Source organism: Nuphar pumila, chromosome 6 (genome assembly GCF_984573655.1).
Source record: "Nuphar pumila chromosome 6, dmNupPumi1.hap1.1, whole genome shotgun sequence".
Classification (NCBI taxonomy): domain Eukaryota; kingdom Viridiplantae; phylum Streptophyta; class Magnoliopsida; order Nymphaeales; family Nymphaeaceae; genus Nuphar; species Nuphar pumila.
Window position 1 is genome coordinate 103,927,109 of NC_143254.1, and position 21,478 is coordinate 103,948,586.

Sequence of the window (21,478 nt, forward strand, 5' to 3'; positions counted from 1 at the left end):
GAATCCCACGTATGTAAGGCACAAAGTGTTCGAAGTCCGCATTTTATCTTCCACCTAATGATGACAGGGACCTCAGTTTAACAAATCCCTATCACCCTGGAACAATAATAGAGCTAATAAAATAAAAGTGTGATGTTTGACATTGAAAATCACTGATAAGCTGTTAGTTAATTATTGATTTGGATGACGGCAAGGTCTTCGCTCATCTGATCTTACCAAGTTGACGGGATGTCACGAGTTCAAAAAGCTATGGAAAAAGTATCCCCTCGTAGCTGGGTGTGCCACAAGGAGAACAGGAAAGACCTCAGGTTTTACCCAACGGCAGGCCTCCAATGTGCTGTTAGTGATGCGAAGGTTTTCTCCTTGGCTTAGCCAAAAGAAGAAAAAAAGATTTGGATTGTTTTATTATGAACAATAATGCTATAAGGATTGTTCATTGAAGCGTGCACATAGTAAACAACTTTCGGCTAATGGAGTAGATCTGCAAATATCCTTTTATAACATGTCAAATTCAATCAGGTGTGTCCATCACCGGGCCAATTTTTTTTACCAGAAAATGATTGTTCTGTACAACAAAAATGATGAATTTTCTGAAATGCCACACAGTTTTCACTATTCTCTCCATGTCCAAAATTGCAAATATTGAATTTTTAAAAGTCTTTTTTACCCTTCGTACATGTGAACTTTTTAAATATATGTGAATTTTCTCTCAAATATATGACTATTTTATACAAAACAGTCTATGTTCTCAGGTGTGTATCTCTTCGATTTGACATAAAAAAAACTTGTGTTTTTATAGTCGTTGGAAAGTTGAGAGACATGCATATAACTTTTCTATTTTGAGTTAGAACCGAAAACCCTTCTAAGGTTCATGTTCTAAGTTCCAAAGCCATAATAGAAGTATACTCTCCAGACTGCCATATAGTTTATCTTTGTGATGATGTTTCAACCCCAAAATGAAAGATTTCATAAAAACATAGAAAAGAACAAAGAAACTAGACAAAAATACCTTTTCAACGACATCTAAATCACTAGAAAATGATAAACGAGTATTGAGATACATTCTTGACAACGTTCCAAAAAAAGAAGATGAACAATCGCAGTTGTGTCTAGCCGAGTTATTCTATATTATTTTTCGGTCACCAACGTCAAAAATTTAGGAAAACAATAAAAAGGGTAGACATATTGACACTTTAATTTTTCAACGCTACCAAGATCGTCTTGATCAAATGAGTGGTTTGGGAGAAATGTCTTCTAGAAGATCAACTTTTTGACTGTACCAAACCCTCTCACTAAAAGGTAGATTCACACAATTTTTTTTGCGGACCTCATAAAATCTGCATTAAATATAGACAAAAAAATAACAAATATTTGTTAGGATGAGAAAGTCTGCATAAATATAAGCGAAGATGATGAATACCTATGCAAGGATGATGTTCACATATATTTTATGTGAATATGAGAAAGTTCATATATATTTTATACGAGGATGAAGAAGTTTGCATATATTTTATGTGAATATGAGAAAGTTTGCATATATTTTATGCGGACCATGTGGTCTTTCGTATAAAATATATGAGAATTTCCTCATCCTCACATAAAATATATACGAACTTCCTCATATTCACAAAAAATATATGCAGACTTCCTCATCCATGCATAAAATATATGCAGACCTCTTCATTCACATATAAAATGTATGCAAACCGTCTCATTCACAAATAAAATACATGAGGACTTCCTCATCTACACATAAAATATATGTAGACATCCTCATATAAAATATATGTGGACCTCCTCATCCACAAAAAATATATGCGAGCTTCCTCATTTATGCATAAAATATATGCGACCCTCCATATCCACCCATAAAATATGTGCAAACTTTCTCATCTTCACATAAAATATACGTAAACTTCCCTATCCTTGCAAATATTGATTGTTTTTTACTTGTATTTTATGCAGACTTCGTGAGGTCAACAAAAAAAATCATGTGAATCTACCTTTTAGTCAAATCGTACGATACAATAAAAAAGTCTATCTTTCAGAGGACGTTTCTCCCAAACTGCTCATCCGATCAAAGCGATCTTGGTGGCATTGAAAAGCTAAATTATCTATTTGTGTACACTTTTTATTGTTTTCCTTGATTTTTGGCATAGGTTGCTGCAAAATAACATAGAATAACCGAGTTTTGGTGCAATATTGCATGTTCATCTTATTTTTTGGAACGTTGTCGAGGATGTATCTCAACACTCATTCATCGTTTTCCAACAATTTAGACGTCATTGAAAATATATTTTTGTTTAGTTTCTTTGTTCTTTTATGTGTTTCTCCAGAATTCTTCAATTTTTGAGTAAAAAAATAGTAGTAAAGTCAGTCACAGAGAAAATTCTCATATCCTCAGGAGGTCCACACATGCGAAGGTTAAAATAGTCATTTGATGCCTAACATTTGCAGTTTTGGTTAAAATAGTCATTTTGATGCCCAAGACACCATTCAAAAATACAATTTTAACATCTATTTGGTGAATTTCAAGCTTGAAAATCTATGCCAATGCAACGATGATTCTAATTGATGCAATCATATTTATCAAAGCACAAGTATCAAAATAATCAAGTCAAGGTTTTTGTTTAAAACCTTTAGATACAAGTTTAGCTTTAAATTTTTTAATAAAACCATTGGTAAGAAGTTTTCTCTTGAAAATCCATTTGCATCTCAAAGGTTTAAAGCCATAGGACAAGTCAACCGAAATCTAAGTTTTATTTTCGAGGATATAATTTAATTTATTCTATATAGCCTCTTTCTAAGAAGGAGCATCTAGATATGTCATAGCTTCCAAAAAAGAATTTGAGTCTCTATATATCATATAGAGATGAAAATAAAGACCAAAATCATTTGATTTTCTTAATGATTATCAGGCTTAAAAACTCTTTTTCATGGTTTATTTTCAATGTCTTTTGAAACTTTAAGTGATTTTAAAGTTATTTCTTCTCTAAATCTGGCTTGGATAGATTTTAAAATCACTTTGGTTTCAATAACTATAAATCTATATGTTTGACTATTGTAGGAACATCAAATAAAGACACATGTTCAGGTTTTTGGACCAAATTTGATTAATTTTGGTTTGGTAAGCTTTACATAAGCAATGCAACTTTAAACTTTCAAATAATTCAAATTCGGTTTTCTACCATAGATTATATTATATCTCAAAACTTATAAGCATTGCATTAATCATACCTGTTAAAGTCCTATTATTACGTTCTGCTGCACCATTATACTGAGAAGTATATGGAATAGTATTTTGTCTATCTATTCCATGAATTTCATAAAATTTGATAAATTCATTTGAAAGATATTCACCACCTCTATCAAATCTAATAGATTTCTGTTTGTAATTATGAAAAATGTTAACTTTTGATTTGAAAATCTTAATTTAAAAAAAAAAATCATATTTTATTTTTATGAGTTGGACATAAGCATATTTTGAAAAATCATCAATAAAAGTTATAAAGTAGTTATTACCCCCATGAGTTGGAGTATTTTTCAAATCACATACATCACTATGTATTAAACAAAGTAATTTAGAATTTCTTTCAACACTTGAAAAAGTTTTTTCTCAAACTTTACTTGAATACAAATATCACATGTTCTAATAATTTTTTGTTTTATATTTAGTGATAAGTCCTAAGTTACTCATGTTTCTCAAAGACTTATAATTAATATGTTTTAATCTATCATGCCATAAATCATACGAGTCAAACATATAAACTGAAGCAGAGTCACATTTATTAATCAAAGCGAGCTTAAACAACCCATCAATGGAGTAGCCTTTGCCTACAAACTTGTGGTTCTTAGACAATATAATACAACCAAATTTTATTACAATTTTGAAACCATGTGTTGTAAGCAGGAAGGTAGATACAAGATTCTTCGTAACGTTCGGTTCATGATATACATTTTGGAGGGTTTAACCTTTTTCAAAGGTAAAACAAAGCCTCACACTATCTTTTTCATAAACCTTAGCCTCATGTAGATGTTATAGTCTCCTCCCATAGTTCTTATGTTTTGAACATACTTCTATCATTGCATGAATGAATCATTGATTCAAAATCTACATAATACCCTTTATTCTAATTGATCATGAATATCTCACTTACTACAACCACCAGGTTGTCATCGAGTTTACTAGCCTTATTGCCTTGAAGTTTCTTACTAACGTTATCATTCTCTCGCATAGTGACCCAGTTTACCAAAAGTATAACAGAAAATATAATCTCTCTTCTTTGCAAAGGTCTTGAATTTCTTATTCTTGTTCTTAAGTTTGAGTTTGAATCATGATTTTCGTTCAACCATATTTACCTTAGTTTGAACTTATTTTACTTCATTTTTCTTATCTCATGATCAAACTTTCTTCTTGATTTTAAGATGTTGAAGAAATTATTCTAAGATAATCTTTTCATTCTTTTGTTTTAATTCATTTCTATACTCTTTTCAAGATGGAGCCAATCTACCAATAATTGCAACCACCTGTAATGGTTTATTAAAGTGCATACCCTCTGATTTGATGTGATTAACCAAAATCTACATCTCATGGACTTGAGATAACAATGACTTATCATCGAAGAATTTAAAATCCATGTACTTGTTAACAAAAAACTTATGATTTTCTGCATTGTATTTTCTTTCAAGAGCTTGTCACAACTTTCTCATCGTAATGACTTTCGAGTAGAGGTCGAACAAGGTGTTTCAGAGTGCATTCAACATGTGAATGGGAACATAAAGTCATCTTGCAACCACTTTCATCTCTTTCGGTTTTTAACAATGGTTTTATTCTCTTGTTCTTCCAAACATTCATTCAAGAGCACATACACCATATTTGTAATTGTGAGGAAGATGAGGACTTTGTATTGCCACCGTTTGAAATTTGTGCTATCGAACTGGGATAACTTAGGCAGCTCTTGGTTTTCAACCATCACAATTGTCATTTGCAGAAATTTTGCTTAAAAATTATTAGTAAATACTTAACGTAGTGGGTAAGGCAATTGACCTTGAACCAGGTAAGCTCGGAAGCACGCGTTATACATGCCTTTCAAGCGATAGTTGCCCCACTTAGAATTATGTCTTTGGTGCAATGAGTGTTCGTGCAACTTTCGCTATCAGAATACAACTGAGTTTTTGCCTTTCCACGAAGATTGTAGCGCACCCTGCACTTGGTGAGACCAAGTATCTTGACACGAACTGCCTTGAATAGCCTCTTGACTAGGTAGGTTATCCTATGATAGACCTTGGGCTTAGCTTGGGCAGGGACCCTAGGATCAACTTGGCTAATCCTTGACTAGGTCAAGGTTTAGGCTCACTAGAGAAAGCACTAAGGATATATAGAGAGAGAGAACAAACTTAAAAAGAGCTAAGGACCTCAAGAGAGCAGGGTTAGAGAGAGGAGAACACTAGCTCATGGGAGATGGAGAGGAGAGGAGCTTGTTCTGAGATGGTGAGGATGCTAGAGGTATGGGGTTTATATAGGCCTCAACCCACCAACCCCAATAAAGGGCATTTAAGGGGCCCAAATAGCTAGCTAAAGAGATTTTTCAAAAAAATTCACCATGTTCATCCATTCCATCACCCTCTAACCCCATTATACAGAAACCAAGATACCCACATTCAAAAAATCAGTTTTTTCACTGAAATCTGCATTCCGAAACACCTCCTTATGCCTGAGCAAGTTATGCGAATGGTTCATTCCATCCTGTCTAGTCCCAACGACAATCACCATCCCCATCATCACCATGACCATCACTCTTCTATTCCCCCATGTATGTCAACCTTGTTCCCAAGTAAGATAAACAGAAATGTCTGAGGATCTGTTCCAAAGTTTAACATCAGAAATGTCTGCTATTTGAAAATGTATCCTCAAGTTTAACATCAGAAACAACATGAAAGACTCCCAACAGCTTGTGACAATTAACAAAAAGGGTGTGAGATCTCACCTCTGCCACGAATTTCTTCACGATTTCTTGCTTGCTCATCTCATCACTTATTGGCAATCCCATAGACTTCTGCCTCTTGTCAAACTGCCAAACACATATTTTAATTTAGTGATCAATCAAAACAGAGAGCTTAATACAACAAACACCACTATCGGCGTTCGTATAAGGCAATCATTGAAAAGATCAGAAACTGTACATAGTATATAACACAAAATGACCCTACTCTTCATCTTAAAGAGAGATTAAGCTTCAAAGGACTCCAAGATGAACAGGATCAAACACATTTCACAGGAGTTCCAAGTAATTGCTTGCCATACATGGCCGCTACCAATAAACACAAGGTTCCAAGTATATAACAGACAAACTGGTAGAGATGTTCGTAAAAGCAGCACATTTAACAAATACCACATACCATCATTTTCTTCACAGTTTGTCTAGTCTCAGGATCTAAGTCAGATGGCTTGCTATTCTCAGGTTCAACTTTCTGAGTATCAATCTCAGGATCGCCTTTTATTAAAGATTTCCAACATTCCATTTGGTTGTGCTTGGTCAGAAAGATAGAAAGAGCTTTCTGATCCTCTGCATAAATTACAAATTTACAGATCATTACAATTTTAACTTCTGACGTTAAAATACTACAAAAACATAAAAGCATGTAAAAAATAAAGTGCTCACCAATACTCGAGAAAGAATCATCCACTTTAATAGGCATATATAGTTCTCCCTGCACAATTGCACAAAATGAAAGTGATAAGCATGCAGAGAATAATTCAAACAGATAATGGAATTTCAAAATAAAGAGCACTATATCAATTATACTCAAAATAGTAAGAAAAACTGGCAATCCCTTGCCCAACAACCTCTGCATGAATGTGTGTGTGGATGTCTATAGATCATCAGTATATACAAAGAAAAAAAAGATGGGAACTATGCCATTAAGATTTTACATCCTCATTGTAAAGAAAACTATGTCATTAAGATTTTATCATCTACCTTCCTTCAGAATCACATCAAGATGGCTCTCTAAATGCAAAAAAAATTAAAGAATGAGTTGGTACCTGAATCCCAGAAACATAACTGATCTGCAAGAGAGCTAAGGGAGAAAGAAATGATTCAGTACAACACTTACCATCAGCAGGAAATAGATTTTTCAAAAGACCACCAAGAGGGCAGCTTCTACAACATGGATGATCATCAGAGGATGCACTTGGCACACCGAGGACCTTTGATGCAGTTGTGTGGCTTGTCACTATGCACTTGTTTGTCAAGTCAGACAATTCAGTTGCATATCCTCCAATGTTTTGTCAGGCAATAAAGGGGAAGCATTTCCACCAAAAGGCCTCAACCTTTCACTTTGAGAAGATTCCTTGACCACAATTTTCTTTAGATTTACCAGCTCAGAAATATTTGAAACACCTTTTGCTTCTATTGGCCTCACGTCTAGATATCTTTCTTCATAGTTTTGTAATGGAGAGCCTTCAGAAGCTTCTGAGCCATCACTTTGAGAAGATATCTAACAACCGAAAACAACACTTCTAGACTAGCAAATCACAACATCCAGCTATCATGAACTACTCAGTTACCTTCTCTGTAGAATGAGCATCTACATAGACATTGATGATTAACTGGGAGTTCGCCTGTGAACAAAGCCCAAAGAAGATAAGCACATGCTTGGAGAAGTATATCCAAACATATTAGTAGGCGATACAACAATAAAAGCATTGACAGTAGATTATAATGCAAAAGTGGCATTATAATGATAAATTTCAAGCTAAATCTTCTCTCCAAGTGCTACAATAATGACCTAGCATATCAAATCAGACATGAATATCTCCATTTACAATAAACTCCCATTTCATATTCATTGAAAAACACCTATCATCCAAGATCTTGATGTTGAAAGGAAAAGAAAAAAAATATATGTCCAATGGCTCGTTTCTTCATTGAAAACACCTATCATCCAAGATCTTGAGCAAAAAGATAAAAGCATCGATGTGAGAGACACAAATAATATGAATATTGAATGATAAACATATATTTGAACTTTGCCACTGAGTAATGAATGATCAAAACATACTTGAACTTTGCCATTGGGTTCTCCACCAGTAGTCCCTAATAAATGCTGGCATGTGTGTGTGTGAGGTATACTTACATTGAGTATTGAATGGATTCAAAGGCAGTGGATGCTGGAAGGAAGTCATTCACATAAACCTTTTTGTTCTCGTTCTTCTTATCTAAAATTCAGTCAAGGAAGCCAACTTGTTTTCAAGATCATCATGATAGTAAAGAAAGTACTTGCTAATTTACCATGAACTTTGTCAGTGTAGTGTAGTTTCTGTCAACTCGATAATATGACCAATCAACTCGATAATATGACTGTTGTCATTGGATTCAACAGAAAGGCCTCAAAATCATGAGGAAAATGTTTCCTCTATAATTTGTGAACCATGGGGGTGTATGGTGCACTTGAACTCATTCGACAAACATTTAGGTGTTAATAAAGTAACACTGCCTCCAATGACGCTTTGTTCATTTTGTTCAAACTACACTGCCAATTTAGCATGAACTTTAAGTATGTTGCACTCAAATATCTCATCATGCCTGTCAAGGAAACAATAGTTTCTGCACCCCTCGAAAGGCAAAATGTCATGTCATATGTAAAGGGTTCAGTCATGGATAATCTCTAGCAAGCTGAATTGATAGACTTCAGACATAAACTACACATGAATATGTGAAAGAATAAATTTCCTTTGAACATAAACTTCAGAATTCATATATGAAAAATTAACAGGCTATAATGATGCCATTCATTTATTTCTTATAACAAAAGAAGAAAAAACATATGGCATTTCCAGAAGCTTGAACAATTCAGATCTAGATAAACAATTCACAACAAAATTTCTCCAAAAAGGAACATTATGGGGCAATGTTCTAAAACTTTTATTGCAGCCCAAACAAATCATCTACTAACATGCATACCCAGCATTATACAGTTTAGCAATAATCATGTAAAACATACTAATTTTCAATCAAATCAATAAAATGGAAAGATGCCATTCTTAGCTTTCTTTTGCTTTGAAACCTTTCTAGTATGGTTGTTTTTGCAGAACAATATATTCCAACATTTTTCGCATACCTCCCCATAGCTTCTACCTCAACAATTTCTATCAAACGTGAATCAGATCAATTAGAACTTGAGATAACTCGAGAACGATGAAGATCAAACACGCACATTTATGCAAACAAAAAAGAGAAAAAAAGAAGGAACGAAAAGACATTCACGTCCATTCTTCTCTTTTGCAACTATCCTTCAGTTTAACTGATAACAAAGAACATGGCATAAAACGATTAGTCACTCACCAGGAACAAAGACATTCACGTCCGTTCTTCTCCTTCAGTTTTTTTTTTCTTTTTTTCTGTTTCTAGTGAAGCTTCTGATGAGTTGTGAAGCCTGATTCAGAGTTTTTGCCCTTGCAGTAAGCGGGGGGGGGGGGGGGGGGGGGGTCCGGGGCTCCCCCTGGCATGGGTCTCACTGCTCGTTCAGCGGGTGGGGGTCCAGGGGGGCAGCGCCCCCCAGAATTTTTGTTTGTTTTGGGCTTATGTTTGATACCCGGTGTCTTATGGATCAGACTCGATTTGTTTAGGTTTAGGGCTATCGCCCTTGCATTGTATAAATTCTTTCTTTTAGCAATAAAGTTTTTTTCCTCTGGGCGGCCATGGTTTTTTACTCCCTCTAGGATTTGAGGGGAGGGTTTTCCACGTAAATATGTGTGTTCTTGTTGTGTTTTGTTTCCTTCAGTTGTTTCTTGCTCGCGGTTTTCGTAACAGCTTCACGATCTTTTGCACTTTAAATGGTTAAAGGCATACATAAGCAGAGGTTTGGTAGTAGAAGAAGAATATACCTATGAAGAACTTCGTGCCCATCTTCTCCAAGGGATATGCGGAATCAGAATGGTGTCTCAGGAGATCACCAAGATTGTTCAGTGCGGAAGACACGTCATTCCTGCATTCTTTGATGTCGAACCCACCCATGTTAAGAATCAAAGCGGGCCATTCCAAGCTGCATTTGAAAGCCATGAGAAGAACCCGGAGGTGGCAAAATGGAGGGATGAGTTGACACGAGTTGCGGAATTTTCTGGCTACAAGATCGCAAAGGAGACTCGTCATTCCTGATCTTCTGAGGGAGAGAGAAAAACGGGTTGGGGTTTGGTAAAAAAAGAAAAAAAAAAGGAGAGGAAAACTGGGAAATGATATTTCAGGCCCTTTACTGGGCAATTTTGGACTGCACCACACATGCTCGAGATTTATTATTGACGCTACCCAAAACTGCGGCAAAGAAAGTATTATTTTCTCTGGCGCTTATACTGATTGCACCAGTGATACCCTGAATTCTTTGGCGTAATCACAAATCGCACAAGTAAATCCTGAAAATTGATGTTCCTTTCACCTGCGTCAGCAAAACCTCACACCAAATCTACACCAGTAAACCTCATTTTATACTGACGCTACTTCCCGGTGCACTAGTAAAACACAGATTTCCTGAAGTGTGGTGTGCCTATCTGCACAAGCCAATGCCCAACATAGGCCTCGTTGTCTGGACGACCATACGTATGGCAGGCTGAGGCAACGACCATGTATTTATGCTGGGTTATAAATTGAAAAAAATGATCATGCCACAAAGTAGAATCTCACATAAACCCAAGTAAGATTTCTACCAAACATGTGTGTAAAAGAGTTTTCAGTAATGTTGAATAACACAACGTTGGACAAAAGAAAAGACGCTACATTTGTGGCTACTTCGATGGATAAGAAACTATGATCAACCAAAGAGTTGGTTATTGTCAAATCTCAAGTGATTATCGATAAGAGAAATCCATCGGCTATTGATATTGATAAATCTCAATTCAAAGAATCGGTTTCACATACGAAGGAGTCGTTGATTATAAAAAACGTGTAAATGGTAAGAGACTCGGTTACCGATTTTAACGTGCCTCATATGAAGAGTTCGACTATTATCAAGAACCTGCAAATGGATAGAGAATTAGTTACCGATATCATCATGCCTCAAATGAAGGGATAGGTTCCACAAATGAAGGGGTCAGTTACTAGTTATGAAAATCAGATAAAGCACTCTCTTAGTCTTGACATTTTTCTATCTTCTTGTATTTAAGCATATGTATGCTCCTCTATCAAAATAACAAAGATAGCGCTCTCTTGCCGTGGATGTAGGATTCTCGTATCCAAACCACATATTTTGTGTTCTTTTTCGTTCTCTTTTTTTTCTTTTCTCTTTATGGTATCAAAGCCTTCGAGGTGATTTAGTACATCTCATTTTTCATGGCTTCCTTTGCACTTCAGTCGTTGATCTACCCATATCCTGCGACACTAGATGTGTCAAATTTTGTTTCCTTGAAGTTGTCTCACTCCAATTTTCTTTTGTGGAGAACCCAAATCATGACCTTGATCGAAAGACAAGACATGCAGGAGTTTCTTATCGATGAGACACCTATGCCGCCTATCATGATTCATAATAGCACTGATGTTAATTTTGAATTGAAGGAGGTTCTGAATTCTCAGTACTTAGCTTGAAAAAATTCACCATCTTTTAAAAAGCTGAATCACTGGAACCTTGTCCAAAAGTATTCTTGGACTGGTTGTTGGATTGGAGACATCGAAAGAAATATGGGTAACCTTGGTCAACACCTTCGCTCAGAAATCTCACAAATGGGAGTTTCATCATATGCATATGATGACTATTATAAAAAAGGTAGCATCACAATCAATTCTTATATTAAAAAATTCAAGTCCATTTGCAATGATCTTGCTGCCATTGGCAAACCCATTGAAGATGACAAAAAGGTCTTTTGGTTGTTACAAGGACTTGGTCTTGAATATGAGTCGTTTGTAACAACCATGTTGAAGCCACCCGTTCCTTCATATAAAAAAAGTATTCCTCTTACAAAGTTGTGAAGAGCGAAACAAGATGCATGAGTCTAACCAGCCGCAAATGTCTTTCTATAGGCGACATGCATCAAATAAGGGAAAGGGCATGAAAATAGTAATTACAAGTTTAACTCAAAGGAACATTTTTTTCAAAACAAAAATTCCAATGATTATAAGAAAACTGGCAAATCTCAAATGCAAAATGACAAAAAGAAAGGAAAGGAAGCAGGTGTTGTTTGTCAAATTTGCATCAAGAAAAATTACTCTGCTTTGGGGTGCTTCAATTGATTCAATCATACTTTCCAACTTGAGAATGTACCTTAAGCTTTAACTGCTATGACAATGACTGAAAGTCAGGATGCTGAATGGTTTGTTGACACTAGGGCCATGACATATATGTTTGAAAACTCTGGTAAATTACATAACATGAAACCTTATAGTGACAATGATCTTGTGATGGTGGAGAATGGTGAGAAAATGCCCATTACTCACACCGGAAGTGCCAGTATAAAGGTAAATTATGTTTCTATTCTTTTATAAGATGTCTTATATATTCATTCTCTCAAGAAAGACCTTATGTCCGTCAATCAGCTAACAATGAACTTACCATATATTTTTAAATTTTCTTCATATGAATGTGTTATAAAGAACAGAAAAATGGAGAGATTAGTGACCAAGAGGAGTAGAAAATGTGATCTCTATACTCTTGGTGGAAATCAAGAGGCATTTTTTTTATGTGATTCAGAAAGGTTTCAGAAGAAAAATGACATCAACTACTTGGACATCCTCAAATGAATACAATGAGATTTTTGAATAAAAATAAACTTATTGATATTATTCTCAGTAATAAAAGCATCATATGTGCTAGTTGTCAGCTTGGTAAGGCTTGTTGCCTACCATTTTTGGATTCGAATAATAGAACTCTTGAACCTTTTGAAAAGGTGCATTATGATATATGAGGACCCACTCCCATCTTGTCTTATAATAATTATTGCTATTATGTGATTTTTATCGATAATTACACAAGGTTCACGTGGATATATCCCTTGAAGCGAAAGTCTCATTCTTTCTAGAGTTTTGTCCATTTTCATAAATATGTTGAACACCAATTTGATAAAAAAAATTAAAGTCTTTCAATTAGATGTCGGTGGCGAGTTCACTAATTACAAATTTGTTAAGTATTTTGATGATATTGGCGTAAGATGTTAAATATCATGTCCCATGACTCCTCAACAAAATAGTGTTGCAGAAAGAAAACATCGTAACATCATTGAATTGAGACTTACCATGATTTTTCAGTTCTATGCCAAAATGATATTGGGTAGAAGCTTTCTCTATGGCTATTTTTTTTATCAATCGACTCCCATCTTCCAATTTAAACATGGATTCCCCTTATTTTTGTCAGTTTGGATCACAATCAGATTATTCGAGTCTTTGGGTCACGATGCTTCCCCTATTTGAGAGATTATAAAAAAAGTAAATTTGATCTAAAATCTCTTCATTATGTTTTTTTTTATATAGCATGCAACATAAGGGATACAAGTGTCTCCACCCTGTTGTTGGGCATATATATATACATGTCAAGACATGTTGTCTTTGATGAGTATAACATAGCTTATCAGAACCCAGCCTCATTATATAAAGATGAAAATATTTCCAGAGATTTTTTTGTTAGTAAAAGATAAAATCATGAAGGTTTTTTTGAAAACTGGGAGACCGACAATATTTCCAAATCTCTTGAGAGTACTGAAGCTCTACTGGTCACAGACAATCACAATGTTACTTGTTATGATCAAACTTCTGAGAATATGCAGGGTTTTAATAGCCCCACTCCTAACAACGTTAGTGCGGAGACCGACATCGATCAACATCTCTTTAGTTGCAATGAGAGTCCCGATCACGGAACCACCATCCCCACTATTGATCCATACTAGTGAGGAGGATCCAGCCGACTGTACAACTCTTAGATTGCCTACTTTGGAACAACCGCAGACTCCACATCATATGGTGACTCAAAGTATGATAGGTATCATCAAACCAAATCCCAAATATCTTAATCTTCACATTTTGTATGATTATATTCCCCACGAGCCGAAGTCCATCAAAGTGGCTCTGACTCATCTAGGATGGAAACTTGCCATGGATGAAGAAATAAGAGCTTTGACTACCAATCACACTTAGGATTTGGTCGAATGGAAACCGTCCATGAACATAGTGGGTTCAAAATGAGTTTTTAAAACCAAACTGAAAGCTGATGAAAGTTTGGATAGAATTAAAGCATGTTTAGTTGCCTGTGGTTTTAATCAAATCGAAGAAATTGATTTTCAAGAGACATTTTGTCCTGTTATTCACCCTGCCAGTATTAGAGTTGTCCTCACGGTGGCCACTGTCAAGCACTAGGTTATCAAACAATTAGATGTCAAAAATGCTTTCCTTAATGGTGCCCTGAAAGAAATTGTTTACATAAAACAACCACCCAGTTTTGAAAATGAAAAATATCCCAAGCATGTTTGTGAACTCAAGAAGGCTTTATATGGTTTGCGCCAAGCTTCTTGTGCCTGGTTTGAAAGATTGAAAAATTTTCTATTTATCTATGGCTTTCCAGGCTATGTATCATACCTTTTCATGTTCACTTTTCATTTCAAGCAGGATATCATGATTTTGCTAGTTTATGTCGATGATATGGTTTTGACGGGTAACAACAATACTCTTCTTAACGATTTTTTTGGTGAATTACAAAAAAAAGTTTCCTGTCAAAGACCTTGGCAACCTTCATTATTTTTTTGGCATCGAAGTGGTGTATACTGAAGATGGTATGTTTCTTTGTCAAACAAAACATGCTAAAGAAATTCTGAAATGGGCAAAAAATGCTTGATTGCAAGCCGATGAACACACCAATGATTTCTAAGGGATAGGTAAACAAGGAAAGTGATCAAGATTTTGAAGGTCCTACACTATACAGAAGCATTGTTGGTTCCTTGCAATACCTCACCATTACAAGATCAAAACTCTCTTTTGGAGTTAATTATGTCAATAAGTTCAGCACGCACAAAAAATTGGATACTTTCAAGAAGTTAAGCGAATCCTTCGATATGTTAAAGGAACCATCAATTTCAGGATGATGAAAATTTTGTTTCATAGCACCCTGGAGTTATATGCTTTTTGCGACACCGATTGGGTTGGTTGCCCCATCACAAGGCAATCTACTACCGAGTTTTGTACCTTTTTTCGAAAGCAATTGCATATCATGGAGTGCAAAGAAGCAAAATATTGTCACAAGATCAAGTTCTGAGGCAAAATATCGTGCTATGGCGTCTATTGCTTTTGAACTCACTTGGTTGCTCTCGTTATTGCATGACATTGACATTCTTGTTATAAAGCCACCTCCTCTTTATTGTAACAACATCAGTGCTCTTCACATGTCTTTCATAACAGATCTAAGCACATTCATATGGACTTTCACTATGTAAGGGAGATGGTTGCCTACAAAAATCTCATTACAAAGTTTGTGAAATCAGATAAACAACTTAGAGACATTTTCACCAAGGCATTGGAAAAATCTCTATTTGTAGTTTTAAAGGGCAAACTTGGCATATACACTCGACTTAGTTTGAGAGAGACTAAAAGAGTTTTTGACAATGCTGAATCCAACACGCGTTGGATAGAAAAAAAGATGCTACATTTGTGGCTACTTTAGTGGATAAAAGCCATGATCAACCAAAGAGTTGGTTATCGTCAAATCTCAAGTGATTATCGATAAGAGGAATCCATCGGCTATTGATATTGATAAATCTCATTTCAAAGAATCGGTTCCACAAATGAAAGAGTCGGTTTCACATATGAAGGGGTCGGTTCCACATATGAAGGAGTCATTTATTAAAAAAAATGTGCAAATTGTAAGAGACTCAGTTACCGATATCAACATGCTTCATATGAAGAGTTCGACTATTATCAAGAACCCGCAAATGGATAGAGAATCAGTTACCGATATCATCAAGCCTCAAATGAGGGAATTGGTTCCACAAATGAAGGGGTCAATTACTAGTTATGAAAATCGGATAAAGCACTCTCTCTCAGTCTTGACGTTTTTCTATCTTCTTGTATTTAAGTATATGTATGCTTCTCTATCAAAATAACAAAGATAGCGCTCTTGCTGTGAGCTTTGGATTCTCATATCCGAACCACATATATTTTGTGTTCTTTTTCGTTCTCTCTCATTTCTCTTTTAAAAGCATTGAGTAATTAACATGTGAACTCTGGACCTTAATCAAGAAACCTGCCCTAATTTGTCCTTCCATATAATGGTAAGAGGTCATTTTTTATGCAGCAGTGCTGACCATCCATCCATCTAACGATTTCTCTAGATGGAAACCACACCCATCATGATAAATGCCAAGATGGATGGCTGCTAGGTAGGTTGATGCATGCCCACCATCCGAACAATCGGGGCACGTTTGAAAGTGAAAAAGATGTGGGAGAAGTGATACAAAGTTGGAAAATCCCTATGGTTTTTTTTACCCTTTCAAACAAGAGAGTTTTTTTTCTAAAAAGTATATTTTCTGATAGGAATGTTTCTAGGAAAATTTTGTGGGCCTTCTCTTCATCTTACCACCATCCATCTTCACCACCACCACCACCATCCATCCATCTCACTACCACCACCACCCACCTCCCAAAAAAACGTGCTCACAATGATTTTTAGTCATCCATCTCACCACCACCCACCTCCCGAAAAAATGTGCTCACAATGATTTTTCGCCATCCATCTCACCATCACCCACCTCCTGAAAAATCTCACCATAGAAGCTATACCACCACACCACCATCCACCTCCCAAAAAACCACCCAACTCGCCATCCATCACCATCAACTATCACCATCACCCACCTCCCGTAAAATGATGCTGATCAAGAATCTCCACCACCACACCCTCCCATGATGATTTTCCACTACCACCATCTATCTCACCACACACCGTCACCCATGTCTCGAAAAACCATACCTAAGAAGCTCTGCCCTCATTTTTTAAGATTTTTCATTTTATTTTTCTCATGCTATCCAAACAAGTGAAATTTTTCATTTTAAAAAATATATCATATCAAAACTTTTCATAGCCAAATTTTTCTTTACCCATGAGAGTTTTTTTGGTTTCCAAACGTGCTTTAATGGTAAACCTCGGGAGAGTGGATTGGCCCACAACACTCCTCTGTACCTGTGGTGTGTTTGATCTGCAGGCGAACAAAAAAACTTGTAATATCAAGAACCTTCGGATGTCTAGATGCTTGCCCCAACCAACTGGGCGACCCCTCGGGAACTTAATATTTGCCACATATTGGTTCATTTTGGTTAATTTGGGCCGAAGAACCAGATAAGGTAGAGATAATCCGGTCTGATCTTGATATGGATCAGCCTGAAGCCTCATGTTTCACCAGGAATTTTCAATGAGTCGGCTCTGTGATTGGATCAGGCCCAACTCAGGTCCAAAATTATGGGTCTGGATTGAAATATATATCAACATACACCCGAATGCAAAAATGTTTGGTATGAGTGTGCTCTTTTAAATCTGGCCGGGTTTATACACGAGCTATATATGTAATTAGGGATGGCAGTGGATCAGGGTGAGGGCGGGGGACAAGGTCTCCACCTCCGCCCCGTCCCAAAATCCTACCCTCCATCCCTGCACAGGTTTTGATTTTAACCTTCATCCCTGTTTCATGTCCTCTATCTCCGGTCCAAACAGGGTGAGGTGGGGCGGGGACCCATTTTCCCTCGGCCCACTGTCATCTCTAAAGAAGGATCGGAGCCAGGGTGGGGATCAAAGACGGAGACGAGGTGGGGCAGAGCAAAACGTAAGTTCATCCCTGCACGGGTTTTGATTTTAACCTTCATCCCCGTTTCATGTCCTCCATTCCCAGTCCAAACAAGGCAAAGAGGGTCGGGGCCTTGTTTCCCCAGGTCCACTGCCATCCCTATATGCAATCACATTAAGAGGTTTTTTTTGAAAAATGGAACACAAGGACATGATTTTTTTTAAATTTCAATTAATAAGAATTTTTACATTTCAAAATATACAATTATATTTTTACTCAAATATTATTAAAACCCATTTAAAAACTTGCAAAAACATTATGATAATATACATACATGTCCAGATGGCTGCTAGACGGGCAGTCAAGGTTCGATTTTCATGGGTGTCGCCCTTCTGTGCAAGTCAATGCGTAGCATAAGCCCCGGGGGCAGGGGGTCCTAGCCTCCGAAGTGGCACGACGACTGTAGGTATGACAGGTTGAGCCAGCATCACCAGGTTTTTGTGCCCATGCGGGTTATAAATCCAAAATAAAAATGTTCAGCTCATGTCAGTATGTCATAACATGTCCGATTGGTATCACTAAGGACACGGACCAAAATAGTGTCTCCCTGTGACATAGGAACCCTACAGCTATCTAAAGACATACACAAGGTTATCATGTATGATTTATATGGGTGGAATCTAGTCTACCCAGACCCCCACTCATTTAAAGCTCCAGTTGACGATTTATTTATTGTTTTTGACAATTTAGAATGAGTCTTAAAAGGTGGGGGCCATAGAGCCCAAGTCTGACCACAATGCTTGCACGACCAAGCAGCTCACTGGAATTGAACGAAGACCATTGACTTTGAAAACCCAACAGACACTCGTTAACAACAGCAGCCACGCATTCTTAGAGTTAAAAAGAAGAAGAAGAAGAAGCAGTTCATGTTCCAATCCTAGATTTGCATTGGAAAAGTACCATTCAATTTGAAATATTGGTTCTTATTCTTTCTCGAGTCATTGCATTCAACAACTGCCTTAGAGCACTAGCCATTATACAACTATGATTCTCGGATCTAAGATCCAAGGTTTTTAAACCACACATCCTTTTGAGAGGCATTGGTATCATTTGTATCTGGATTTGGTACCCTCTTTGTAAATTTGTTTATATTTCTATCATGCTAATAAACTGATAGGGGACTGCCTAACCCTAACTTTTTATGTCGAAAAAAAAAAGATGGCCCTGGTGGTATGAAAATGCCCTTGAGGGAGCGCAAAAGGTGGTACAAAAATACCCTTGAGAGGAGCTTAGAAGGATGGACTCTCCATGTGGTACTCCGTAGCACAATAACAATGGCGGATATCGGAAAAATCATCATTAGTGGTGATTTTCAATATCACCTGATCTCAACCCGATAATTTGGCCTAAAACGAGGATCTCAAAACCGCCCCCACGCTTCAATCCACGAAACCTCGGTTCTCTTCAGAGATCCAAGGCAATCAAACGCACCCTATGAGCCTATGTCTTCTCTTCTGTATAATGTCTGTCACGAGAAACCCATCTGAGCACTTACTAAAAAAGCTTTGAATACCATTCAAGAAAATTCCCCCCGCTTTCATGAATTTTCTTAATTTCCAATGTTTGGAACAACTTCTAGGAAAAGTTCATTAGAAGTTTTCATTTGACATCTCATATAACCTTCATGCTACCAAAAGCTGGGAATTTGCAGGGTTTTTGGCTCTGTTTGAGAGGATATATATCCAAGGAAAATGGACAGGAGGGAATTGGGAGGAACCGTCTTGTCTCACAGCACCTTGCTGGAGGTTTTGTGCAATGTTGCCAGAACCGAATTGAATAAACTTCTTTTTTTATTCAATGAAGAGGCAGATTCAGACGCCCTAAAAAATCAGCCGGTATACATATCAGATTCCACCGATCCAAAAGCCGGTTCCCACTAAACAAAATCTATAGATCAAAACCAAATTAATATTTAAAACTACTATTTTTGAAAGGCCTAACCAGACCTAACTAAAAAGGGGCCTAAGAACGCATTACTCCTTATATATATATATATATATATATATATATATAGAAAGAGAGAGAGAGAAAAGCAATAAAAAAAGGTAAAACCACTTCGTGGTGGTAAACAAATTGGTTTTATGAGGTTTTATTTCTTATAAGTTCTATAACACGGATGTTTATATCTACGCGGAAAAAGAAACTCCCTTTTCTACAAACACCATCTGGGCAGAGAAATTGCTTTCCACAATTTACCTTTCTGATACACAAACCAAGAATTCACAAACCAGCCCCCATCTTGGGCGGGGCATAACTTCTGCTCCTAGGAAACAACACATTGGATTTGGACTTGGACTCCTTGAGACCATGATCTTCTTCATTGAAACAGCAGGGCATGTCCTCATCAATCCTCCCAATAACATGCACACTGTGGCTCCTAGGCACGTTCCTTTCTCCAACCTTTCTGTAGTGAGAGGGATATTGGGAGTGAGCATCAGCAACCACAAGGGATGCAGAGATCCTCCGAGAGGCAGCCCTCACCAACTCCCTCATGTCGTCGTCGTCGGCGGCGGCTCTGGAGGAGGTGACGCTGAAGCTCCTGGGCAGCTCCACCCCTCCTCCCATGTAGCTCACCTTTCCGGAGCAGTCAAGCATGCTCCTCACGTACAAATCCCTTGCTTTGCACAGCATCCTCATGGGGGACACGGCTTTGATGCATCGAGCGAACATGCTTGCTGGTTTCTTGGTCGCACCCTCCATATCGGCGATGGTCGATGGCTGAGATGGTGATCTCGCGGAGGTATGTGGTGAAATATGATGGGGATGATGGTTGTTGAGTGTAGCAGGAAGGAGGAGGAGAGAGATGATGGGAAAGATTGAGAAATATAGGAAAACCAGGATCGTTTTTTTTTTTTTTTGAGATGGAAACGCCAATGGGACTATATATGGATGCATATGGTTGTTGGGTCTTGGGCGAATATATAATGTGCTGCATAAAATAATATTTGTAGGGTAAAACGTCCTAACCTTTCATGAAAGGGTGCGGATAAAATATTATTAGTAGAGTAAACTAGATAAACTTTAAGAAAGAAGAGCAGTTGAGTAAACTGTCTAACCTTTACGAGAGAGAGAGAGAGAGAGAGAGAGAGATAGAGATCAGGTTATATAGGGGCTGACCCACCTTACATCGTGACAGAGGATCTAGACAGAAAGCTGTCCAATGCACTTTCCATCATAAAAAAAATGAAAGGGACTCAAAACCCATCAAATAGGATGGCGTTCGACGAATGGCATCGACTGCTGAAAAATGGATAGGTGAAATTCATCTACAAGACTTTTCTGTACGTTTTCGTAAGAAATTGAAAAGCTGATTTTTTTTTGTTTTTGGATAGTCCAAGGGACACCCTCCCCCAACGACCAACTGACGAAGCATTAGCTGGCCTTCTGTTGGTAAAACCCTTGAGGTTTCCCTCCCTACCCACCAGGGTATTGCATCTAGGGTTATGACAGTTTGAATGCTCAAACGCGTAAACAGTCAGATGTGGAATTCCAAGGAACCATCGTATCCATCATTTTGGTCCACTTGGCTCGTGCATTGACAGCAACAAGGGAGGACTAGAAAACAAGATCTACTAAAAGAGGACAGATCAGGTGCAATCACGCTGCACACCATACCTGATCACCGTCCATCTGCTGTTGGCCCCCACTTCTGTACAACGGCAGATGGAGGGTGACCAG

The 21,478-nt window shown here is 37.2% G+C and overlaps 1 protein-coding gene across 1 annotated transcript; it reads right to left on the reverse strand.

Annotated features, from left to right (window-relative positions):
• Window positions 1-20,020: 20,020 nt before the first annotated feature.
• On the reverse strand, window positions 20,021-20,500 carry LOC149835500 (uncharacterized). The gene has a single exon (XM_090009601.1). It carries the CDS (start codon window positions 20,498-20,500, stop codon window positions 20,021-20,023), a length of 480 nt encoding a protein of 159 aa, XP_089865727.1.
• Window positions 20,501-21,478: the final 978 nt, after the last annotated feature.